General features: G+C 52.0%; 1 protein-coding gene across 3 annotated transcripts; it reads left to right on the forward strand.

The window, feature by feature from the left end:
- Positions 1–1,211: 1,211 nt before the first annotated feature.
- On the forward strand, positions 1,212–19,498 carry TMEM114 (transmembrane protein 114). 3 transcript variants are annotated; one of them, XM_066278269.1, is made up of 4 exons: positions 1,212–1,444; positions 1,713–1,793; positions 15,799–15,936; positions 17,921–19,498. In XM_066278269.1, exons 1-4 carry the CDS (start codon positions 1,225–1,227, stop codon positions 18,151–18,153), a joined length of 672 nt encoding a protein of 223 aa, XP_066134366.1. In that variant the 5' UTR covers positions 1,212–1,224; the 3' UTR covers positions 18,154–19,498. The 3 variants fall into 3 exon arrangements, with proteins under 3 accessions (XP_066134366.1, XP_066134367.1, XP_066134368.1); XM_066278270.1 differs by lacking the exon at positions 17,921–19,498 and adding an exon at positions 16,707–16,830; XM_066278271.1 differs by lacking the exon at positions 17,921–19,498 and adding an exon at positions 2,051–2,203 and having other exon boundaries at positions 15,799–15,934.
- Positions 19,499–19,862: the final 364 nt, after the last annotated feature.

Below are 19,862 nucleotides of genomic sequence, written 5' to 3' on the forward strand. Positions count from 1 at the left end.
TCTTCCTGTTGTCCCTGTGTGCCATACAAATACAGTTATTTTCTCTGCATGTTTTGCTTCGAAAAGGCTGGGAGTCCCACACCATACACTTGATTGTTTCTGGGTTGTTCATGCCTATGTTTTTACCATGCAGTATAGTGTCTGGCACATGGTAGGCACTCAAAAAGTATTTCTTGAAAGAATAAAATGTTTTATGGTGGTGAAGAAGATGATGGAATTGATGAGGTGATGGCAATGATGGTGATAATGATGATGGTGATGGTGGTGGTGATGATGGTGGTGATGGTGGTGGTGTGGTATTGGTGATGACGATGCTGGTGGTGATGGCACACAGTGGGCACTAAAAAGTATTTCTTGAAAGAATAAAATATTTTATGGTAGTGAAGAAGATGATGGAATTGATGAGGATGATGACAATGATGGTGATAATGATGATGGTGATGGTGGTGGTGATGATGATGGTGGTGATGATGGTGGTGATGGTGGTGATGATGGTGTTGATGATGGTGGTGGTGATGATGGTGGTGTTGATGGTGGTGATAATAGTGCTGATGGTGGCAGTGATGGTGATGAAGAAGGCCTTTGGTGGTATAAACAATAGACTAAAAGAACCTGGTCTAGATCATTACTTTAAATAACTTTTATAAAAAACAGGTCTACTTTTTTCCTGTGTAGCCAGAGCAGAAAAATCAACTGAAGGTGGATTTTGGTGGAAGGGTCGTTGGAGGCAGACGGAGAGGAGCTATTTGAAGATTATTTGCAAGCCTGGGGACTGTCAGGCCCACAAGGTCCCTTCTTCTTACTCCGCAGGTTTGTGGGAAGGCCACTCTCCCTCCTCCACCCCGCTGAGCCTCCCGCACGGTGCGGCTGGCGCAGTGGAAGAGGCGGCTCACCATCGGGCTGGGAGCAGGGGCTGTGGCTCACCAGACGGGAGTTGAGGAGGCGGTGGGGGCAGAGCAAGGAGGGCTGGGCTAGAAAGCGAGGGCAGGGCAGAGTGCGCAGCAGCTGGGGCTTGGTGGAGAGAGGGAGGGAGGATTAGCCCGAGAAGGGTCTGGGGAAGAAGTGAAGAGTGGGATGAGAGGGTGAGTTTGGGCTAAGCCTGTCGTCTGAGGGCGCAGGTGAGACTGAGGGGCGGAGCCAGGGACGGTGGGAGGGATCCGGGTCCGAGGCCGGGGCTCCAGACCGCAGCTGGGCGGCGCGGGCAGTGGAACTAGGAGCTGGGCCATGCGGGTGTCCCTGGGCGCGCTGGCGGGCGCAGCGGCGCTGGCCGGGGCGCTCAGCTTCGTGCTCCTGGCGGCCGCCATCGGCACCGACTTCTGGTACATCATCGACACGCAGCGGCTGGAACGCGGCGGCCCGGGGGCGCAGGACGGGGCGAGGGGCGCCAACCACAGCCAGCTCGAGCCTTTGAGCTCGCACTCTGGTCTCTGGAGGACCTGCCGGGGTAAGGGGCCCCTGGGGACCCGGGCCGGGGCCGCCAGCGCCCCCTGTGCGTTGCCCTGCCTGCCCGGACCTGTTGCTGGGCGCGCATCCCTCCTCCCAGCCGCTAAGCCTTAGACGCGGTGCCTGGGGGCCGGGAGGGAGGGAGGCAGAAGGCGGCGGCTGCCAGCAGCCTTCTGAGAGGTGCTCTCCGCCCGCGCTCCGGGTGGGGCATCTGGAGGGTGGGATCCAACTCTAGGGCCCCTGCACAGGGCTTACTCTGCCCCCTCCAGTCCAGAGCCCGTGCGCGCCGTTGATGAACCCCTTCTGGCAGGAGAATGTGACGGTCAGCGACTCTAGCCGACAACTTCTCAGTGAGTCCCGGGAGGGAGCATGTGGGGGACCCCACGACTGGCTACCAGTTTCTTCTCCCAACGGCTGGCGGGAACAGGGCGGCGGGGCGGTCTCTGCAACGCGCGGGAGGAGGGAGCGGGGTTGGGAGCAGCGGGCGGGGCCTCTCTTGCTCCACCTGTCACGGTGCGATGTAGGATTCATTCAACAAACGTTGACGACCGGCTGTTTGTGCTCCAGGCACGGTGCTGATGATTAAGACCCAGACCTTGTCTTCCAGGAGTTCACAGACCAGCCGGGGAGACGTGGGAATTTGCAGTCACATTTCGGAGTGACAGCAGCATGAGGGAGGGTGGACACCTAAACCAGTCAGGGTTGCTGAATGCTGGAAAGAGAGGAGGTCTTAATCCGTAGACCGGAAGGCACACCCCAGGTCAGCCTTGTGTGTCTCCTCACTGCTGAGAATGCAAAGCTCTTGGCTGTAGCAGGGATGTAATAAATATTTGTCGAATGATCCGAGAAAGGCAATTCGGAGACAGAAAAGACCCTGCCCTCCGGAGCCACTGTGTCTGTCTTGGTCATGGCTGATTTTCCAGGTGCCTAGCACAGTGCCTGGAACTCAGCGAAGGTGTAAGGACTGAATGTAAGAAAGCAAACAGGGGCTGAAGGAACACTTGTGGGAGGAGGGAGATACATGTCACAGTTCGATTCTCTGAGGCTTATAGTGGGCCAGACATGGAGCTAAATGCTTTCTATCTATGTCGTCATTTAATCCCCACGGCCTCCATTTTTATTTTAACTTTTCCAGTGAGGAAACTGAGGCCCAGAGAGGTACCAGAGAAAGGATGAGGCAATGGGGGCTGAGTTCTATAAACTTTGAAAAATATGGGCAGTATTTGATAGAACTTCTGAGGCTTGTGCCTAGCATGGCCCACTAGGGCTGCCAGGGTCCCTCTCCAACTTCATTCTCTCCTTTACTCTTTGTTCTCCAACAATACTGGCCTTGTACCAGTTCCTGGAACAGCCAAGTTTTCTTCTGCCACAGGGACTTTGCACATGCCATTTCCTCCACCTGGAGTCTACCTACTCCCCCCTGCCAACTTGACTTGGTCAAGCTCCTACTCCTAGGTTGTATGACATTTTTAGAGGTTAAAACATGTTGCCCTCATTAGATCATGAGTCCATGAGGGCAGAGACCATGCCTATCTTGCCACTGCTGAATTCTCAATATTTAGCACAGAGGCTGGTATAGAGTAGGCCATGAACTAAGGTTTGCTGAACAGGTATGAGAGTGAATGCAGACTATGTTATGTTAGAGGTGGAACTCAGTATCTATTTGTTGAATGAATGAATGAATGAATAAATTAATGAACCAGAACTGTTTCTCTGAAGTCCAGTGGCATGCTGGGAAATATTTAACAACTGGCTTTCTGGAGAAGTGTGGGGGTCTTACTCTGTAGCATTTGCCAATTTCTGTGGTGTAAACATTCCCACTGTGATCAACTTCAAGCTATCAACATGATGTCAACTGGTTCACAAATTTTTTAAAAATGTAAGAGTTCTTGTGAGCTGAACTGATCCAGTTCCAGCACACCACTGCATAAAAATCCCACCGAAGGAGACACCCTCCAGCACGTGGGATATATGGGAGCATGATGAAGATGGAGGTAACAGGGACTCTGTCCTCAGCCCTAAGCTGCACCAAGAGGAACTTTGGGTGTTCTTGGAACACTGTTTTAAGAATAACCAAGAGTTCCTGTCCTTGACATGGGAGAAATGGGGGTCAACACCAGCTCAGCCCTGGCCCAGTTGGTTAGAGCATCAATCTGATAGGCAAAGATTGTGGATTTGATCCCTGGTCAGGGCACATACAGGAAGATATCAATGTTTTTGTCTCTCCCTTCTTCTCTCTCTAAAATTAATAAACAAATAATAATAATAATAAAAATCTCAGCCCTGGTTGGTTGGTTCAGTGATAGAGCATCAGCTTTGTGTATGGAAGTCCTGGGTCAATTCCTGGTCAGGACACACAGAAGAAGAGATCATCTGCTTCTCCCCCTCTCCCTCTCCCCTTCTCTCTCTCTCTTCTCCTCCCACAGCCATGGCTTGAATGGTTTGAGCAAGTTGACCCCTGGCCCTCTGGCACTGAGGAATTCTCCATGGCATTGCCTCCGGTGCTAAAATAGCTGGGTTGCGGAGCAACTGGAGCAGCCCCAAGTGGGCAGAGCATCTCCCAGTATGGGGCTTGCTTGGTGGATCCTGGTCAGTTGGGCGCATGTGGGAGTCAGTCTCTCTGCCTCCTGCCTCTCACTTAATAAAAATAAATAAATAAAATCTCAGCTCAGACCCTTACCAGGACCCTCTATGAACCTAGGATAAGTGTCTTAGCCTCTCTGAGCCTCTACTTTCACATCTATCAAAATGATAAGTCAAAACCATAAGGGGGTGTGGTCAGGATTCCACAAAGTAACTGGATGAAAAATTAACCTTACTTTGGACCTCACATAGCGCGTGGTTGTTGTGGGATGTCTACACTGCATGAAATAATGATTTGATATAAAAGTGCTAGACACATAGTAAGTGCTCAGTAAACACAAGTCCTCTGGACTCTTCCCTCCAACCTCTTTCAGATGCAGCCACATCTGTTTTTATGCTGGGCTGGGTGCTGGCATTCAGTGTACTTATCACATCTATGGGTAAACTGGATGGCTAACTACAGTTGTCAGTGGTTTGGCTTTTCTGTGAAACTTGATGGTGCAACAACCCTGGGAGCTCCTGAATTTTCAGAAACAGGCAAAACTCATGTCCAGAGTCTTCACTGTCCATCTTCTGATTGAGTTCTACTCCCAGCTTGCCCACCAACAAGGCATGTGACCTGGGCAGGTTTCTGTACCTCTTACGGGCAAACTGAGGGTAACCGTATTCTCTCTCTTCACAAGGATATTGCGAGGATGAAGCGTGAGGGTGTATTTGAAGAGGCTTAGGCAGTGCCTGGCCTCTGTAAGCGCCCCTTAAGTGGCAGCTGCTATTATTTCCATTATATCAGCCATGGAAGAGAGCAGAATGCCCTTTCAGACTGTGTGCTTGCTGCAGATCACCCCCAGAGAGAGCTTTTCCCAGAATCTTTTTATCTCCAGAACAAATTTTGAATCTTGTCCAAACTCTTTTATTATGTGAAGACATTTCACTCCTTTAAGGACCTGCTGCAGAGGCCATAAAGGAGAGATATACCAGCTGTCAAAGCAGTATCCTTTCCGAGTCGGCTTCCCGGAAAAATCCTACTGGGGGTGTATGGGCACAACCGGCCCTGTCCTCCAAGACAGCCCGAGCGGGCAGACCAGGTCAGCGCCCAACCCAAATCCCCCGTCTTCAGATCAGCTCTGGGGACAGGGTGGCTTCGATTACTTGGCTAGGGACTGGAATAAATTTTGGTCGAGAGGGGTCATCCAACTCAGCACAGCGGAGATAAGAGAGCCACAGTCTAGTTGTACTGCCTGAAGTCTTTTGGTGGAAAGTGACAGAAACTCAGCTCATACTTGTTTCCTAGTCCATGTAACCGGAAAACTCCAGCTTTCTGGCCTCCAGAGAACCGAACTCAATTTCTTTCTTCTCTCTGGGCTTTGGTTCTGTTTGGGTTTTGTTTTTCAAATCTTTTCCAGTCTTAGCAACCCAAGCAGAAGGAGACTTTTTATTTCTCAAAAATTTTGCAAAACTTTCAGGTAAGCTTCTCGCTGGACCAGATTAGATCACATGGCCAGGTCTGAGCCAATCACTGTGGCAGAGGGGATGGGCTGGGCTTTCTGGCTAGGCTGAGTCATGTGTTATTTGTAACAAGGGATGGGGTCAACCCTATCATAGATAAAGGCCCACCTCTTATCAGCTGTGTGACTTCTGGCAAGTCACCTGCTTCCTTAAACAGACTGCTTTAAGACAAAATGAAGTCACATAAACAAAGCACCCAGTGCCGATGGCACTGTATGCAGTAGGAGCTCAATGAATATCTCCTCCTCTTACTCTAAGTCTTTTTTTTTTTGTATTTTTCTGAAGCTGGAAACGGGGAGAGACAGTAAGACAGACTCCCGCATGCGCCCGACCGGGATCCACCCGGCACGCCCACCAGGGGCGACACTCTGCCCACCAGGGGGCGATGCTCTGCCCCTTCGGGGCGTCGCTCTGCCGTGACCAGAGCCACTCTAGCGCCTGGGGCAGAGGCCAAGGAGCCATCCCCAGCACCCGGGCCATCTTTGCTCCAATGGAGCCTTGGCTGCAGGAGGGGAAGAGAGAGACAGAGAGGAAGGGGGGGTGGAGAAGCAAATGGGCGCTTCTCCTATGTGCCCTGGCTGGGAATCGAACCCGGGTCCCCTGCACGCCAGGCCGATGCTCTACCGCTGAGCCAATCGGCCAGGGCCTTACTCTAAGTCTTAATGCTTCCCTTAGCCTCAGGCTTCTCATCTGTAAAATGAAGTTAACTCTCACAACAATCCCACAAGGGAGTTACTATTGTTATCCTCACTTTGCAGATGAGGAAACAGGGGCACAGAGAGGTTAGGTAAGTTACCCAACTTTGCATTGTACCTGGTAGATCTGGGATTTAAACCCAGGCAGTTTCTACCCTTTTAGAACAATGCTACACCAAGTATAATTTCAGTATAAGGTGAGTGTGCTAAGACCAGAGGCCAGGTCAATCCAGAAGAGGAGCTCCTAGCCTGTATCTTGGGTGTGGAGTCCCAGTCTGCTGCACCCCCCCACACACACATACACAGACGAGGAGAAGGAGGAGGAGGAGGAAGAGGAGGAGCTTGGCGTGTTCCAGACGCAGCCAGAAGGTGATGTTTCTGGCAGGTAGTACAGAAAGGACTTCTTACCTACACCTCAAGTCCTCCCTGTGCTGACCGCATTGTCATCTCCTGAGAGCCCAGGATGGGGGTCAGGCTGGTCATTCCTACAGATAAGCACCCCAGACACAGAGGGATCAATGCCTTGCCCAACACAGCCCACCGTGGCAGAAACTGGATCGAGGGCTAGTGGCCCACTTGGTTATTCTCTGAGAAGAGGAGATTGGAAAATTACAAGATTGGTCCCCACTGTTTCCGGGTGCTGGGCTGTTGTAGCAGCACGGAAAATTAAAGCCAGACCTCCCATGGTGCCTGGTACAAGCCACAGGAGAGGAGGTGGAGGCACAGACACTGCAAAGGGACTAGGGATATAATGGTGGTAAGAGGCTGCCTGGACCCAGGAGGGAACTTTGAGTGTGACGTGTGCAGAGCTGTGCTGTAGGCAGGGAGGGAGGCAGCAGGTGCCTGGGCTCTCAGCTCCTCCAGGCATAAAGCCTCAGGCTCAGGGGCTCCTTGAAAATCAAGTATATGTTCTAAACTAAAAAATAATCATATTCAAAGAAATTTCACTTGGGATTTACCATGTGAGGCTTGGCTTCTGAGAAGTGGATTACCATACCATTTTTGTAACATTGAAAACAAGACTCAGCCCCAGTGTCCACACATGGAATTACAGCTAAATATTTACCGTATTTTTCCCTCGATAAGACGCACTCCTTCTCCCCCAAGAAAAGTGGAGGGGAAAGTGCCCGTGTGTCTTATGGAGTTAAAAAATACAGTATTTTATTAAATATTTTAACACACTATTTGGTTCAGATAATTTTTTTTTCTAATTTTCCTCCTTAAAACCCTAGGTGTGTTTTATGGTCAGTTGCATCTTAGGGAGCGAAAATGGATAGATGTGACCTATCCATTCTATGGAATATTATGTGTCCTGCAAAAATAACACACTAACGTGGACAGAATCCCCAGATTTACTGCAGAGTGAAGAGAAGGGCAGGTCCCAATGGTATGGGCAGTATGGTTGCATTTGTTATTCTTTCTCTAAATTCCCAATATCATACCTTTTCTATGGGTAGATGTCAAAATTTAAGACACAGCTTTATTTTATATGCCAATAAGAAAGAAAACAACCCTGCACAGTGTAAGTGTGAGATGCTGTGGGTGGACAAACACATCTTGTTGTCAGATATGTTAAAGTGTGACCAAGTGCGCGTTTTAGAGAAATAGGTAAATATATGGAAGATATGGAAATAAATGGAAAAAAGACTGGAAGGATGTGCCTCCGACATTCCTGGAGGTTCCCTCTGGGAGGAGGGGAACAGAGGAGGCGGGGTGGCCAAACAGGTATTGTTTGCTTTTTTCCTAAGAAGAATGTTTTATATATATATATTAAATATAGGGATTTATTTTATTTATTCATTTTTAGAGAGGAGAGAGAGAGAGACAGAGAGAAGAGAGAGACAGAGAGAGAAGGGGGGGAGGAGCTGGAAGCATTAACTCCCATATGTGCCTTGACCAGGCAAGCCCAGGGTTTTGAACTGGCGACCTCAACATTTCCAGGTTGATGCTTTATCCACTGTTTCACCACAGGTCAGGCTATATATTGCCATCAGACAAGCCCCCAAGAGGATGCCCTAGAGCAGGCGTCCCCAAACTACGGCCCGCGGGCCGCATGCAGCCCCCTGAAGCCATTTATCTGGCCTCCCGCTGCACTTCTGGAAGGGGCACCTCTTTCATTGGTGGTCAGTGAGAGGAGCACTGTATGTGGTGGCCCTCCAACGGTCTGTGGGACAGTGAACTGGCCCCCTGTGTAAAAAGTTTGGGGACCCCTGCGAGGCTGGATTTCTCTGGAGTGTGGTGCAGGTAACTATTTGTGACCCCCGCTCCCCATCTCTCCAGCTGCAAGAGCTGAGAGATGTTTGTGCTTCCGGGTATCTCCTGCTCTGGGGTCTTGGCACATTCTGCATGCTCTTTCGGGAACACCCATCGCTCCTCTCTGCCTGGTTAGCGCCTCCTCATCTGTCCCTTGGGCCTCAGCTGAGAGGTCAGCCTCCCCCCTGTCCCTTCCCAACTCCCAGGCTGGGTGAAACTCCCCTTGTCGGCAGTCCCACCACCCTTCGTCAGCCTCCTTTGTCATCCCATTTCAGCTTTGACATGTCATAGCTGTTCCGTCTTGAGCAACTGACATATTGTGCCTTGGACCCCAGTTTTCTCCTCAGTGAAATGGCTATTAAAACGTCCTACCTGGCAGAGCCTAAGGTACCTGTAGACAAGAGAGAAACAATTTTTCAAGCATTCAGAGTGCACAACAGCTTGGCAAACTCAGAAGATAGTTCACGGACCAATTGACAGATGAGGAAACAGGCTTTTGAGAGGTGATTTCATTTACTTGGTATGAAGTAGAGTCGGGATTTGAACCTGGGTCTTTGCTTGTAGAGTCCCGCTTCTCCCATATCACCCCGATGCATCTCGGAGACCATGAAGATAACTGGGATGCAGCCCCTGTCCTCAAGGGGGCTAAGTTCTGGTAACAACAGACTCAAGGACAAATATTTACAAAAATAAAATTAAAAAAATCCACTTTCTTACCAGACATAATAGGCCTGAATGTCTCTGAGCCCACCTTCGGGTCTCAAAGTCACATTGACAAGGTTTGAAAATAAAGACAGTGGCATTTCCCTCTTTGGGAAATGGTTCCTGACACTTCTTTTGCCAGAGCTTCTGATGTTTCTGGAGGAAAGCTGTGTCCCCACTGTCTGTAGCGGTAGAACTGTTACTTAGCTAATCACCCGGAGGCCCCCCTGATCTCGCGAGCACGGTGGGAGCCCGGATTTCTCATCTAGCGGTTCTTTGAACGGTGCGACAATGGAGCAGCCACAAACACAGTTTCTCTTGGCAGGAACATGTTTGCTTCATTATGGGTTTGTTTTCTTTTAACTTGTAACAAAGGACTCTTTTGTTTATTTATTTTGTTTTTCTTTGGCTCCCACATATAAGGTAAAATCATTCTTTATTTGTCTTTCTCTGTCTGACTTATTTCACTTAGCACAATACCCTCTAGGTCCATCCATGTTGTTGCAGATGGCAAGATTTCATCCTTTTTTTATGGCACAGTAGGATTCCACTGTATATGTACACCTAGTCTTCATCTACAGTGGTACCTTGAGATATGAATTTAATTCGTTCTGTAACTGAGCTCGTAAATCAGTCAACTAGTATATCAGACTGCCGATACTGGACCCGTGTGCCAACATGCCAACTAGCAGCAGCTTCCTGAATCACGACTCGTATTGGAATTTCGCTCGGATCTCGAACAAAAATGCGGACCGAGTTGCCGCTCGTATCTTAAAAATTCATATGTTGGTCTGTTCGTATCTCAAGGTACCACTGTATTTGTCTGTTGTTGGGCACTTAGGTTGCTTCTATATCTTGGCTATTATATATAATGGTGCAAAAATATGGGGGTGCATATATCTTTTTGACTAGTGTTTTGTATTTCTTTGGATAAATACCTAAAAGTGGAATTGCTGGGTCATATGATAGTTAAATATTTCATTTTTTTGAGGAACCTCCACACTGTTTTCCATAGTGGCTACACCAATCTGCATTCCCCATCAACTGGGCATGAAGATTCCCTTTTCTCCACACTAACCAGCAATTGTTGTTTGTTGATTTATTTATTTTTATTTATTTTATTTTATTTTTTTAGCTAAAGAGAGAGAGTCAAGACAAACAGGGACAGACAGACAAGAAGGGAGAGAGATGAGAAGCATCAGTTTTTTGTTGTGGCACCTTACTTGTTCATTGATTGCTTTCTCATATGTACCTCGATGGGGGGGGGCTCCAGCTGAGCCAGTGACCCCTTGCTTAAGCCAGTGACCTTGGGCTCAAGCCAACCACCTTGGACTTCAAGCCAGTGACCATGGGATCATGTCTATGATCCCATGCTCAAGCTGCCAACCTGCACTCAAGCTGGTGAGCCCGCGCGAAAGCAAGCAACCTTGGGGTTGCGAACCGGAGTCCTCAGCATCCCAGGCCGACACTCTATCCACTGCGCCACTGCCTGGTCCGGCTGTTTGTTGATTTGTTAATGATAGCCATTCTGGCAGGCATGAGATGGGATCTCACTGTGGTCTTGATTTGCATTTTCTGGTTGATTAGTGATGTTGAGCATCTTCTCACGTTTAGTGGCCACCCGTATGTCCTCTTTGAGGAAATGTCTGTTCAGGTCCTCTGCCTATTTTTTTCAAGAAACTGGATTGTTTGTTTTTACTGTTGAGTGAGTTCTTTATATACTTTAGCTGTTAACCCTTTATCAGATGTATCATATCATTTGCAAATACTGCTCACAAAAATTAGGGGCTATTTCCAAATGAATATGAAGAGATAAAATATCCCCTAATTTTTTGTGAGCAGTGTATCTACTCCCATTCAGTGGTTGTCTAGCAACAAAATCTTTCTGAGTCTAAAAGATCTCTTGCACTCATTTGCCCTTGATGAAACCACGCCTTGCCAACATTATTATTAATACTAATGTTACAGAGTAATCTTAGCTATCTATCCTCCGTTGAGTTACTACTGTAAACTGGAAGGGATGAGATGGTGTCACGCCCCCACCCCCAAAAGATAGGTCCCCGTCCTAACCCCTGGTACCTGGGACTGTGACCTTATTTGGAAGAAGTGTCTTTGTAGATGTAATTCAGTTCAGAATCTTGAGCTGAGGTCATCCTGAATTAAACTGGAGGGCCCTACATCCTGTAACAAGTGTCCTCATCAGAAAAGGAGAATCACAGAGGAGAGAAAAGGGGTCGGTGAAGATGGGGGTCGATGTTGAGGTGAGACTTCCACAAGCCAAGGAACGTCACAGTCATGTGTGCTGGCAGCCTGGGGAAACACGTCCAACCACTGTGTCCAGCAGGGGACCCCCACGTGCTGCCCACCCTGGTTTGGTTTTTTTTTTGTATTTTTCTGAAATTGGAAACGGGGAGGCAGTCAGACAGACTCCCGCATGCGCCCGATCAGGATCCACCCAGCATGCCCACCAGGGGGCGATGCTCTGCCCATCTGGGGCATCGCTCTGTTGCAACCAGAGCCATTCTAGCGCCTGAGGCAGAGTGTGCCCTGGCCGGGAATCAAACCCAGGACTCCCACACGCCAGGCCGACGCTCTGCCACTGAGCTAACCAGCCAGGGCCCCCACCCTGTTTTTCATGTGATCATCCAAGTCTGCAATCTTCTCCTGTTTCCTTGCTAGGGTCTCTCCTGTACATGAGGACAGGAACCTTGTCCCCAGGAGTGTCCCCTGGCTCTGCGGTAGAGCTTGGCCCTTATCAGAGGTCCAAAGGCATTTGTTTCGGAATGAGATGTGGTTGGGGATGGCTACATAGCCAAAGAGGACAGCACTCCTGTTCCAAGATGGCAGTTCTGACAAATTACAAAATAACAAAGACTAAGTAAGGTACAGGCAAAAAAAAATTAGCTAAACCAAATCTCAGCAGGGGATCTTACAACTCTCCCAAGGGGAGCCTGTTTCTATCCAGGCTTTTAATTGAATGTGTACATCAAGTCAGCTTGCGGCGCGTCTGGGGACCAGCATGCGGGCTGCCAGGGCTGAGCCGGCTCTGGGAAACCTCATTAATTTCTAAACGAGAAATGATTTCATTTCTCAGCCATTGTCAGGGGTGGTGGCATGCGGGCGCCGGGCCTCAGGACCAGGTTTTCATACCAGCTGTGTGGTGTCCTTGCCCAAGATTTTTCTTGAAGGAAGGGAGGGAGGGAGGGAGGCAGGGAGGGAGAGAGGGAGGAAAGAAGGAAGGAAGGGAGGGAGGAAGGGAGGAAGGAAGGAAGAAAGGAAGGAAGGGAGGGAGGGAGGAAGGAAGGGAGGAAGGAAGAAAGGAAGGGAAAGAGGGAGGGAGGGAGGGAGGGAGGAAAGAAGGAAGGAAGGGAGGAAGGGAGGGAGGAAGGGAGGGAGGAAGGAAGGGAGGAAGGAAGAAAGGAAGGGAAAGAGGGAGGAAGGAAGGAAGGGAGGAAGGAAGGAAGGGAGGAAGGAAGGAAGGGAGGGAGGGAGGAAGGAAGGAAGGAAGGGAGGAAAGAAGGAAGGAAGGGAGAGAGGAAGGGAGGAAGGGAGGAAGGAAGGGAGGGAGGAAGGAAGAAAGGAAGGAAGGGAGGGAGGGAGGAAGGAAGGGAGGAAGGGAGGGAGGAAGGAAGGGAGGAAGGAAGAAAGGAAGGAAGGGAGGGAAGGAGGAAGGAAGGGAGGAAGGAAGAAAGGAAGGGAAAGAGGGAGGGAGGGAGGAAAGAAGGAAGGAAGGAAGGGAGGCAGGGAGGGAGGAAGGGAGGGAGGAAGGAAGGGAGGAAGGAAGAAAGGAAGGGAAAGAGGGAGGAAGGGAGGGAGGGAGGAAGGAAGGAAGGGAGGAAGGAAGGGAGGAAGGAAGGAAGGGAGGGAGGAAGGAAGGAAGGGAGGAAGGAAGGAAGGAAGGAAGGGAGGGAGGAAGGGAGGAAGGGAGGGAGGAAGGGAGGAAGGAAGAAAGGAAGGGAAAGAGGGAGGAAGGGAGGGAGGAAGGAAGGAAGGGAGGGAGGAAGGAAGGGAGGAAGGAAGGAAGGGAGGGAGGGAGGAAGGAAGGAAGGAAGGGAGGAAGGAAGGAAGGAAGGAAGGAAGGGAGGGAGGAAGGGAGGAAGGGAGGAAGGGAGGAAGGAAGGGAGGAAGGAAGAAAGGAAGGAAGGGAGGGAGGGAGGAAGGAAGGGAAGAAGGAAGAAAGGAAGGAAAGAGGAAGGGAGGAAGGAAGGAAGGAAGGAAGGGAGGGAGGGAGGAAGGAAGGGAGGAAGGAAGAAAGGAAGGGAAAGAGGGAGGAAGGGAGGGAGGAAGGAAGGAAGGAAGGAAGAAAAGATGGGCACACGTTCCGTCCCCTGAGTTCTAGTTTCTCTTGTGACAGTCCTGGGAGGGAGATCAGCCTTGTTTTCTTGACTTACCACGGATGGTGGCATATAGTGATCTAGTCACAAGGGAAGTCAGGCTGAACTATTGTCTTCATTGTCTTCATTATTGGCAGGGTCACGGTTTATTGAGTCATTACTCTATGGGGCATGAACTGCATACCTTACACTTCCCCATGTGGCCCCATTGTCCCGACACGTATTGTCTTTATGATAATACCGCGGGTCACACATTTATGGCCTCTGTTTCGCAGATGAGGAAATGGAGCTTTGGAGAAATTAAGTGACATGCTCCCCCCCCCCCCCCCTTCAGTCAAAGCTGGAATTCAAATACTGATCACCTGCCTCTAAAGCCCATGTGTTTGACCACCGGGAGGGCATCTCACAAGATTCCTTGGTTTATTTCTTAGAAGCTGCCTCCCAACAACAGGCCTCCCGGGAGCCGCGGCAGGGAGGCAGGGGCACACAGGTCGCCAGGGGCGTCTCGCTGTCTCATCTGGTCGCGTCCTCCCTCTTGCCGTGTCCTGGCCGGAAACACGCACCCCTGCCTCCCCGAGGGCCTGAGCGAGCGGTGCCAGAGCGGCATCTGTTCCGGGAAGGAGAAGATAACAGATGTTGGTGATCATTAGTGATGTCTGTGAGAAACACCCACTTTATCTGAGCATAGTAACGTCCATCCCTCACACATGGCGCACAACCTTTGTAACTATTTTCTCTTCCTTACTTTGACAGAACTGGGTGTAGCAGGGGGAGAATAAAGAAGGAGAAGTTAAAAAAAACCCTCAACTATTTAAAGCTCTATTTTCCTTTTCAGTCTCTGTCACTCTCTCTTTCCATCTTCCTCTTTCCCTCCCTCTGAGCATACACGCACGCACATGTGCACACACACAGATGCGTGCACACAGGTGCACACCTGCACCCACACCAGAGCGGACTCGGAGCACCGGGACATCTTAATTAGGCACACTGGGAGAAATAAAACCGCCATTCTTCTTGATTGCCTCAGAGTCACACCGTGTGGCTTTTAATGAGTTAATTAGGTCAACAACTGCCTGTTGAACACTTGCCAGCTCTACCAGACCCTCAGGGACACCACTTCATAAAGGGGACAGGAGCTTACTAGGTGAGACGGAGAAGCGGCCGAGACGCCCTCCACCCAGGAGACCTGCCAGGCCAGGTGACTGTGGGCGCCGAGGGCACGGAGCAGGGGCACCGGGCTCTGTGGACAGTGGCAGACGTGGGGGTAAGGAAGGACTTCCTGGAAGAAATGCTGCCTCACTTGCTCTGAAGGATGAGGGGAAAGTACTTGTTTTCATGCCAATCTTGCTGCCGAAAGGATTGAAAGAGGCTTGGTGCCCCACTCACGGCACATGACTGATAAATATTTGGTAAAGGAACGACTGGTGAAATAGAACGTTGCAGTTGTTTCCCTTCCTGCTTTCGCTGCCAGGAAGCTCAGAGCCAGAGTGGTGGCAAATGTTTAGGAAACCCCAGACTTCCTCCCTCCCTCTCCCTGTCCCCACCCCCTCCCGTCATGGGTCTTGACTTTCACACCGTGCATTCTTTTCTGCATTCTGGTTTTGTAACGTGAGCTCTGATCACGCCTTGTCACGTAACGCGCCTCTCTTCCCCCCACTCCACGCCACCCTCCCCGGCTTCCTCCTGGGGCCTCCGTCTCACCGGGCACACTCCCGCCTGGGACCGGGCGCCTGCTCCTCCCTTGGCCCGTGCCCCCTGCTCTCTCGCCCTTCATTCTGCACAGCTGCCTCCCTCACCTCTGTCTGGTCTTTTCTTGAATGTCACTTCCTTGATGGAACCACGGCCCCCCCCCCCCACGGCACTGACACCCCCCCCCCCATGCCTCTGTCACCGCCTCTCAACTTTGTTACTTATTTGTTCACTACTTGACTCCACTCACTAAATATCAGACCCAGGAGGGAAGAAATCTTGGTATATTTGTCACCGAGTCGGCTGTGCCCACGTGCTGGGCACATGTGCTGAGTGAATTAGCGAATGAATGCTCACCACACCTATCTGGCGAGGGCTTGAGAATGAAACGTGATGCTTGTCCTACACAAAGCCGGGCACAGATGAGCCTCGGTGGCCGTTATTATCATCATTATTATAAGCAGTACTAGTAATGGCGGTGTTCATTCCCCGCCCCCCCCCCCCCCCCCCCCCAGCGTTTGGGTGCAGGAACTGTTTGCTGACTGACTGAAGGAGGTTCCTAACCGTGTCTGCCCTCTGTCCTCTCTCCTCAGTCATGCACGGGACCTTTGTGATTCTGCTTCCACTCAGCCTGATCCTGATGGTGTTCGGGGGCATGACCGGCTTTCTGAGCTTCCTGCTCCGTGCCTCCCTCCTCCTCCTGCTCACGGGGACCCTCTTCCTCTTTGGAGGTAGCGTCCACCCTCTGTGGGGTTCAGACTCCAGGAGAGGCTGCGCACGGAGCCTCAGCGGGAGAGGGGACAGGGTCCCATCGCCTCTCCGGGGCTCAGTTTCCCCTCCCCCTCTGTGATATCCCAGCTGCAAGGGTCGAGCAGTTTCCAGCCCAGGGTCCCTGGGTCTGTGGTCCCGAGAGAAGCGGAAGGGTGGGAGCCGGTTCTGAGAACGGCTTCCAGGATGTCACCAGAGGGCCACACCGAGGGAGCCCCGCCTGGGCTGTGGGCTGTCGGAGACCTGACTCTGGCCACCTCACTCCGACGGGCATCCACCCTTGTGACAGATACTGCTCTGACCAATTAAAAAATGGGCAGTGTCGTCTGTTTGGCAGGCCGGACAGTTCCAACGATGGGATACAGCCCACGGCGGGTTGGTCCTGGGCTTCCCTACTTCCCCTGTGCGTGCAAGGGTCCCTCCTTAAAAAAAGAACAAAAACAGTCATGACATGCACCCTTGGAATCCACAGAGGGGGAAAAGAAACAAAAGGAATGGGTGGAGGTGAAAATACTGCGAGGTCTTTGAGCCCCCACTATTGTGATTAATATGGGCATTAATAGTTTGCTCAATGGCTAAGTCTCCAAGCCAGCACTGCCCGTGGAGTTTCCCGTGGTTCTGAAGGTCTCTAACCTGCACTGTGCAGTGGAGGAGCGCACCAGGCTACAGAGCGCTTGACACGTGGCGGCAACACTGACAGGCGGAGCCATTCATTTACATTATGTTTGAACAGCCACGTGTGGCCAGTGGCAGTGGATCTAGACAGCACGGCTCTGATTGCCTCGGAAGACCCACCTTGCAGCATGCGTTGCGCTGGGTGCTGGGGAATCCAGGATGAGGTCCCTGGGACTCACGGCCTGTCGGGGAAGACAGACATTAGTTAAGTCATTTCACAAATAAATTTCAAAATTGCTGTTCTGACCTGGGCTGTGACAGAGGGCTGTGTGAGGCCACAGGGGGATTTGACCAGAATGGACACGTGAGTTGCGATGTGGGGACGGATAGGAATTAACGGGTGGCAGGAGGAAGGGAAGGGGAGGGATGGTGCACCCGGCAGAGGAGAGGGGATGGCCAAAGGCCCTGGGGTGGGAAGGAGGGCAGATGGTGGGAGAGGCAGTGTGGCGGGCTGGGTGGGGCGGGGGAGGCAGTGTTGGGGCTGACCTGCCCTCCCTTGTCTCCCTGCAGCCCGGGTGGGGCGGGGGAGGCAGTGTTGGGGGCTGACCTGCCCTCTCTTGTCTCCCTGCAGCCCGGGTGGGGCGGGGGAGGCAGTGTTGGGGGCTGACCTGCCCTCTCTTGTCTCCCTGCAGCCCGGGTGGGGCGGGGGAGGCAGTGTTGGGGGCTGACCTGCCCTCCCTTGTCTCCCTGCAGCCCGGGTGGGGCGGGGGAGGCAGTGTTGGGGGCTGACCTGCCCTCCCTTGTCTCCCTGCAGCCCGGGTGGGGCGGGGGAGGCAGTGTTGGGGGCTGACCTGCCCTCTCTTGTCTCCCTGCAGCCCGGGTGGGGCGGGGGAGGCAGTGTTGGGGGCTGGGTGGGGCGGGGGAGGCAGTGTTGGGGCTGACCTGCCCTCCCTTGTCTCCCTGCAGCCCGGGTGGGGCGGGGGAGGCAGTGTTGGGGGCTGACCTGCCCTCTCTTGTCTCCCTGCAGCCCGGGTGGGGCGGGGGAGGCAGTGTTGGGGGCTGGGTGGGGCGGGGGAGGCAGTGTTGGGGCTGACCTGCCCTCCCTTGTCTCTCTGCAGCCCGGGTGGGGCGGGGGAGGCAGTGTTGGGGGCTGACCTGCCCTCCCTTGTCTCCCTGCAGCCCGGGTGGGGCAGGGGAGGCAGTGTTGGGGGCTGACCTGCCCTCCCTTGTCTCCCTGCAGCCCGGGTGGGGCGGGGGAGGCAGTGTTGGGGGCTGGGTGGGGCGGGGGAGGCAGTGTTGGGGGCTGACCTGCCCTCCCTTGTCTCCCTGCAGCCCTGGTCACTCTCACCGGCATCAGCATCTACATTGCATACTCAGCCGCTGCCTTCCGGGAGGCGCTGTGTCTGCTGGAGGAGAAGGCCCTCCTGGACCAGGTGGACATCCGCTTCGGCTGGTCCCTGGCCCTGGGCTGGGTCAGTTTCATCGCCGAGCTGCTTACCGGGACAGCCTTCCTGGCCGCGGCCCGTGTGCTCAGCCTCAGACGGAGGGAGGACCAGGCCATCTGAGCCTGCGTGCCCTGGTTGTGGAGGGGGGGAGGCTGGCCTGGGGCCTCAGGGATCCATCTCGCTGGGCTGTGGCCTCCTGTTCCACAAAGGCCCGAGAACCATCGTGGACTGAGCTCCTGCCCAGCTGCTGCCTCAGCACCTGTGCTGCCTGGTGTGGTGTGTGTGCTGCGTCCAGACAGGGGTAACAACATTGTGTGGGCTGGAGGCCCGGGCAGCGCCAAACCAATGAAATAACAAAGACAAACGCCTAATTGTGACCAGAACTTTCCAGACTGCAACCTCCTGTGTGCCTGCTCTGGCTTCATTTCATCCTCACCTCTGCCCTTTGGATCGGTTCCTCTTCTTTGTTCAGGAAATGGAAGACCAGAGAGGTTAGGTAAGTTGCACAAAGGTGCACAGCTAGCGGCATAGTCTTCCTTCCAAATCAGTGCTCCATCCTTTACCACAGCTTTCTGAGCAGGTTCATGGCTGGGTGTGGTTACTGTGTGTGACTCAGACAGGTTAACTGGCCGAGGACACAGGAGAGAAGGAATACAACTGGGACTGAAATTCAGATCGGTCTGATTCCAGGATGATTTTCTGTCCAGCCAATACCTGCACCACTCGACTTTCTGCTGCTGCTTCCTTTCTGTCTAGTCTGGAAGAGCCGAAACTGAGCAGGTCGCTTACAAAGGGTGAGAGGGAGCATGGTTGCAAAGTCAGTTGCTAGGTTGGGGAAAGGAAATGAAACATTTTTCACAAAGTGAGGTCACCCGTGCTCGTGAAAAGGTGGTCTTTGCTTCCACCTGCTGGCCACATGATAGAACTGCATCAGAGACAGGATTTCATTAACCAGTCTGAAAACGTTTGTGTTCCTTCAGCTCTCTGGGTGCCCCGTAGTGAAAGCAGCAAATACTGGAAGGCAGGGGTTCTCAACGGAGGCCAGAGGCCATTCCCTCATCCCCGCCCCCTCCCACCTGAGACATCGACAATGTCTAGAGACATTTTTGGTTGTTATAACTGGGGATGAGTGCTACCGGCATCTAGTGGGTGGAGGCCAGGGATGCCGCTTAGCATTGCACAGTTGGCAGGATAGCCCTCGCAACACGGAGTGATCCAGTCCCATATGCCAATCAATAGTGCTGATGTTGAGGAATCCTGATAGGGGGATGAAGATGAGTAATAATAAAAAGAAAGCATATGTGTACTTAAGGAAGTGACAAATAGTGGAAAAGAATCTCACTCATTTAATAAATATTTACCAAACACCTAAGAGTCAAGAACTGTTCTAGGGTCTGGGGGCACATTGGTGTGGATGGATGAGAAGATCCCTGCCCTTACATGGAAATAGGCAATAAACCCATGAACCAACAATACACATGAGAAATTGTGATTGTAATTCGTGTTACAAAGAGCATAAAACAGGCTCATGAGATGGAGGGTGGCTGGGAGAGACACCACCATTAGAAAGATTGTCAGGCATGACCAGGCGGTGGTGCAGTGAATAAAGCATCGAACTGGGATGTGGAGGACCCAGGTTCGAGACCCCGAGGTCACCAGCTTGAGTGCGGGCTCATCTGGTTTGAGCAAAGCTTACCAGCTTGGATCCAAGGTCTCTGGCTAGAGCAAGGGGTCACTTGGTCGGCTGTAGCCTCACGGCCAAGGCACATATGAGAAAGCAATCAATAAATAACTAAGGTGTCGCAATGAAAAACTAATGATTGATGCTT

Source organism: Saccopteryx bilineata, chromosome 4, assembly GCF_036850765.1.
Source record: "Saccopteryx bilineata isolate mSacBil1 chromosome 4, mSacBil1_pri_phased_curated, whole genome shotgun sequence".
Taxonomy (NCBI): domain Eukaryota; kingdom Metazoa; phylum Chordata; class Mammalia; order Chiroptera; family Emballonuridae; genus Saccopteryx; species Saccopteryx bilineata.

What these genes read in the sequence shown, in the direction of transcription:
- TMEM114 (XM_066278269.1), top strand. Translation starts at nt 1,225, where the DNA reads ATGCGGGTGTCCCTGGGCGCGCTGGCGGGCGCAGCGGCGCTGGCCGGG. An exon ending in TCTCTGGAGGACCTGCCGGG is followed by an intron (nt 1,445 to 1,712) that starts GTAAGGGGCCCC and finishes TGCCCCCTCCAG; the next exon opens with TCCAGAGCCCGTGCGCGCCG. An exon ending in CTCTAGCCGACAACTTCTCA is followed by an intron (nt 1,794 to 15,798) that starts GTGAGTCCCGGG and finishes CTCTCTCCTCAG; the next exon opens with TCATGCACGGGACCTTTGTG.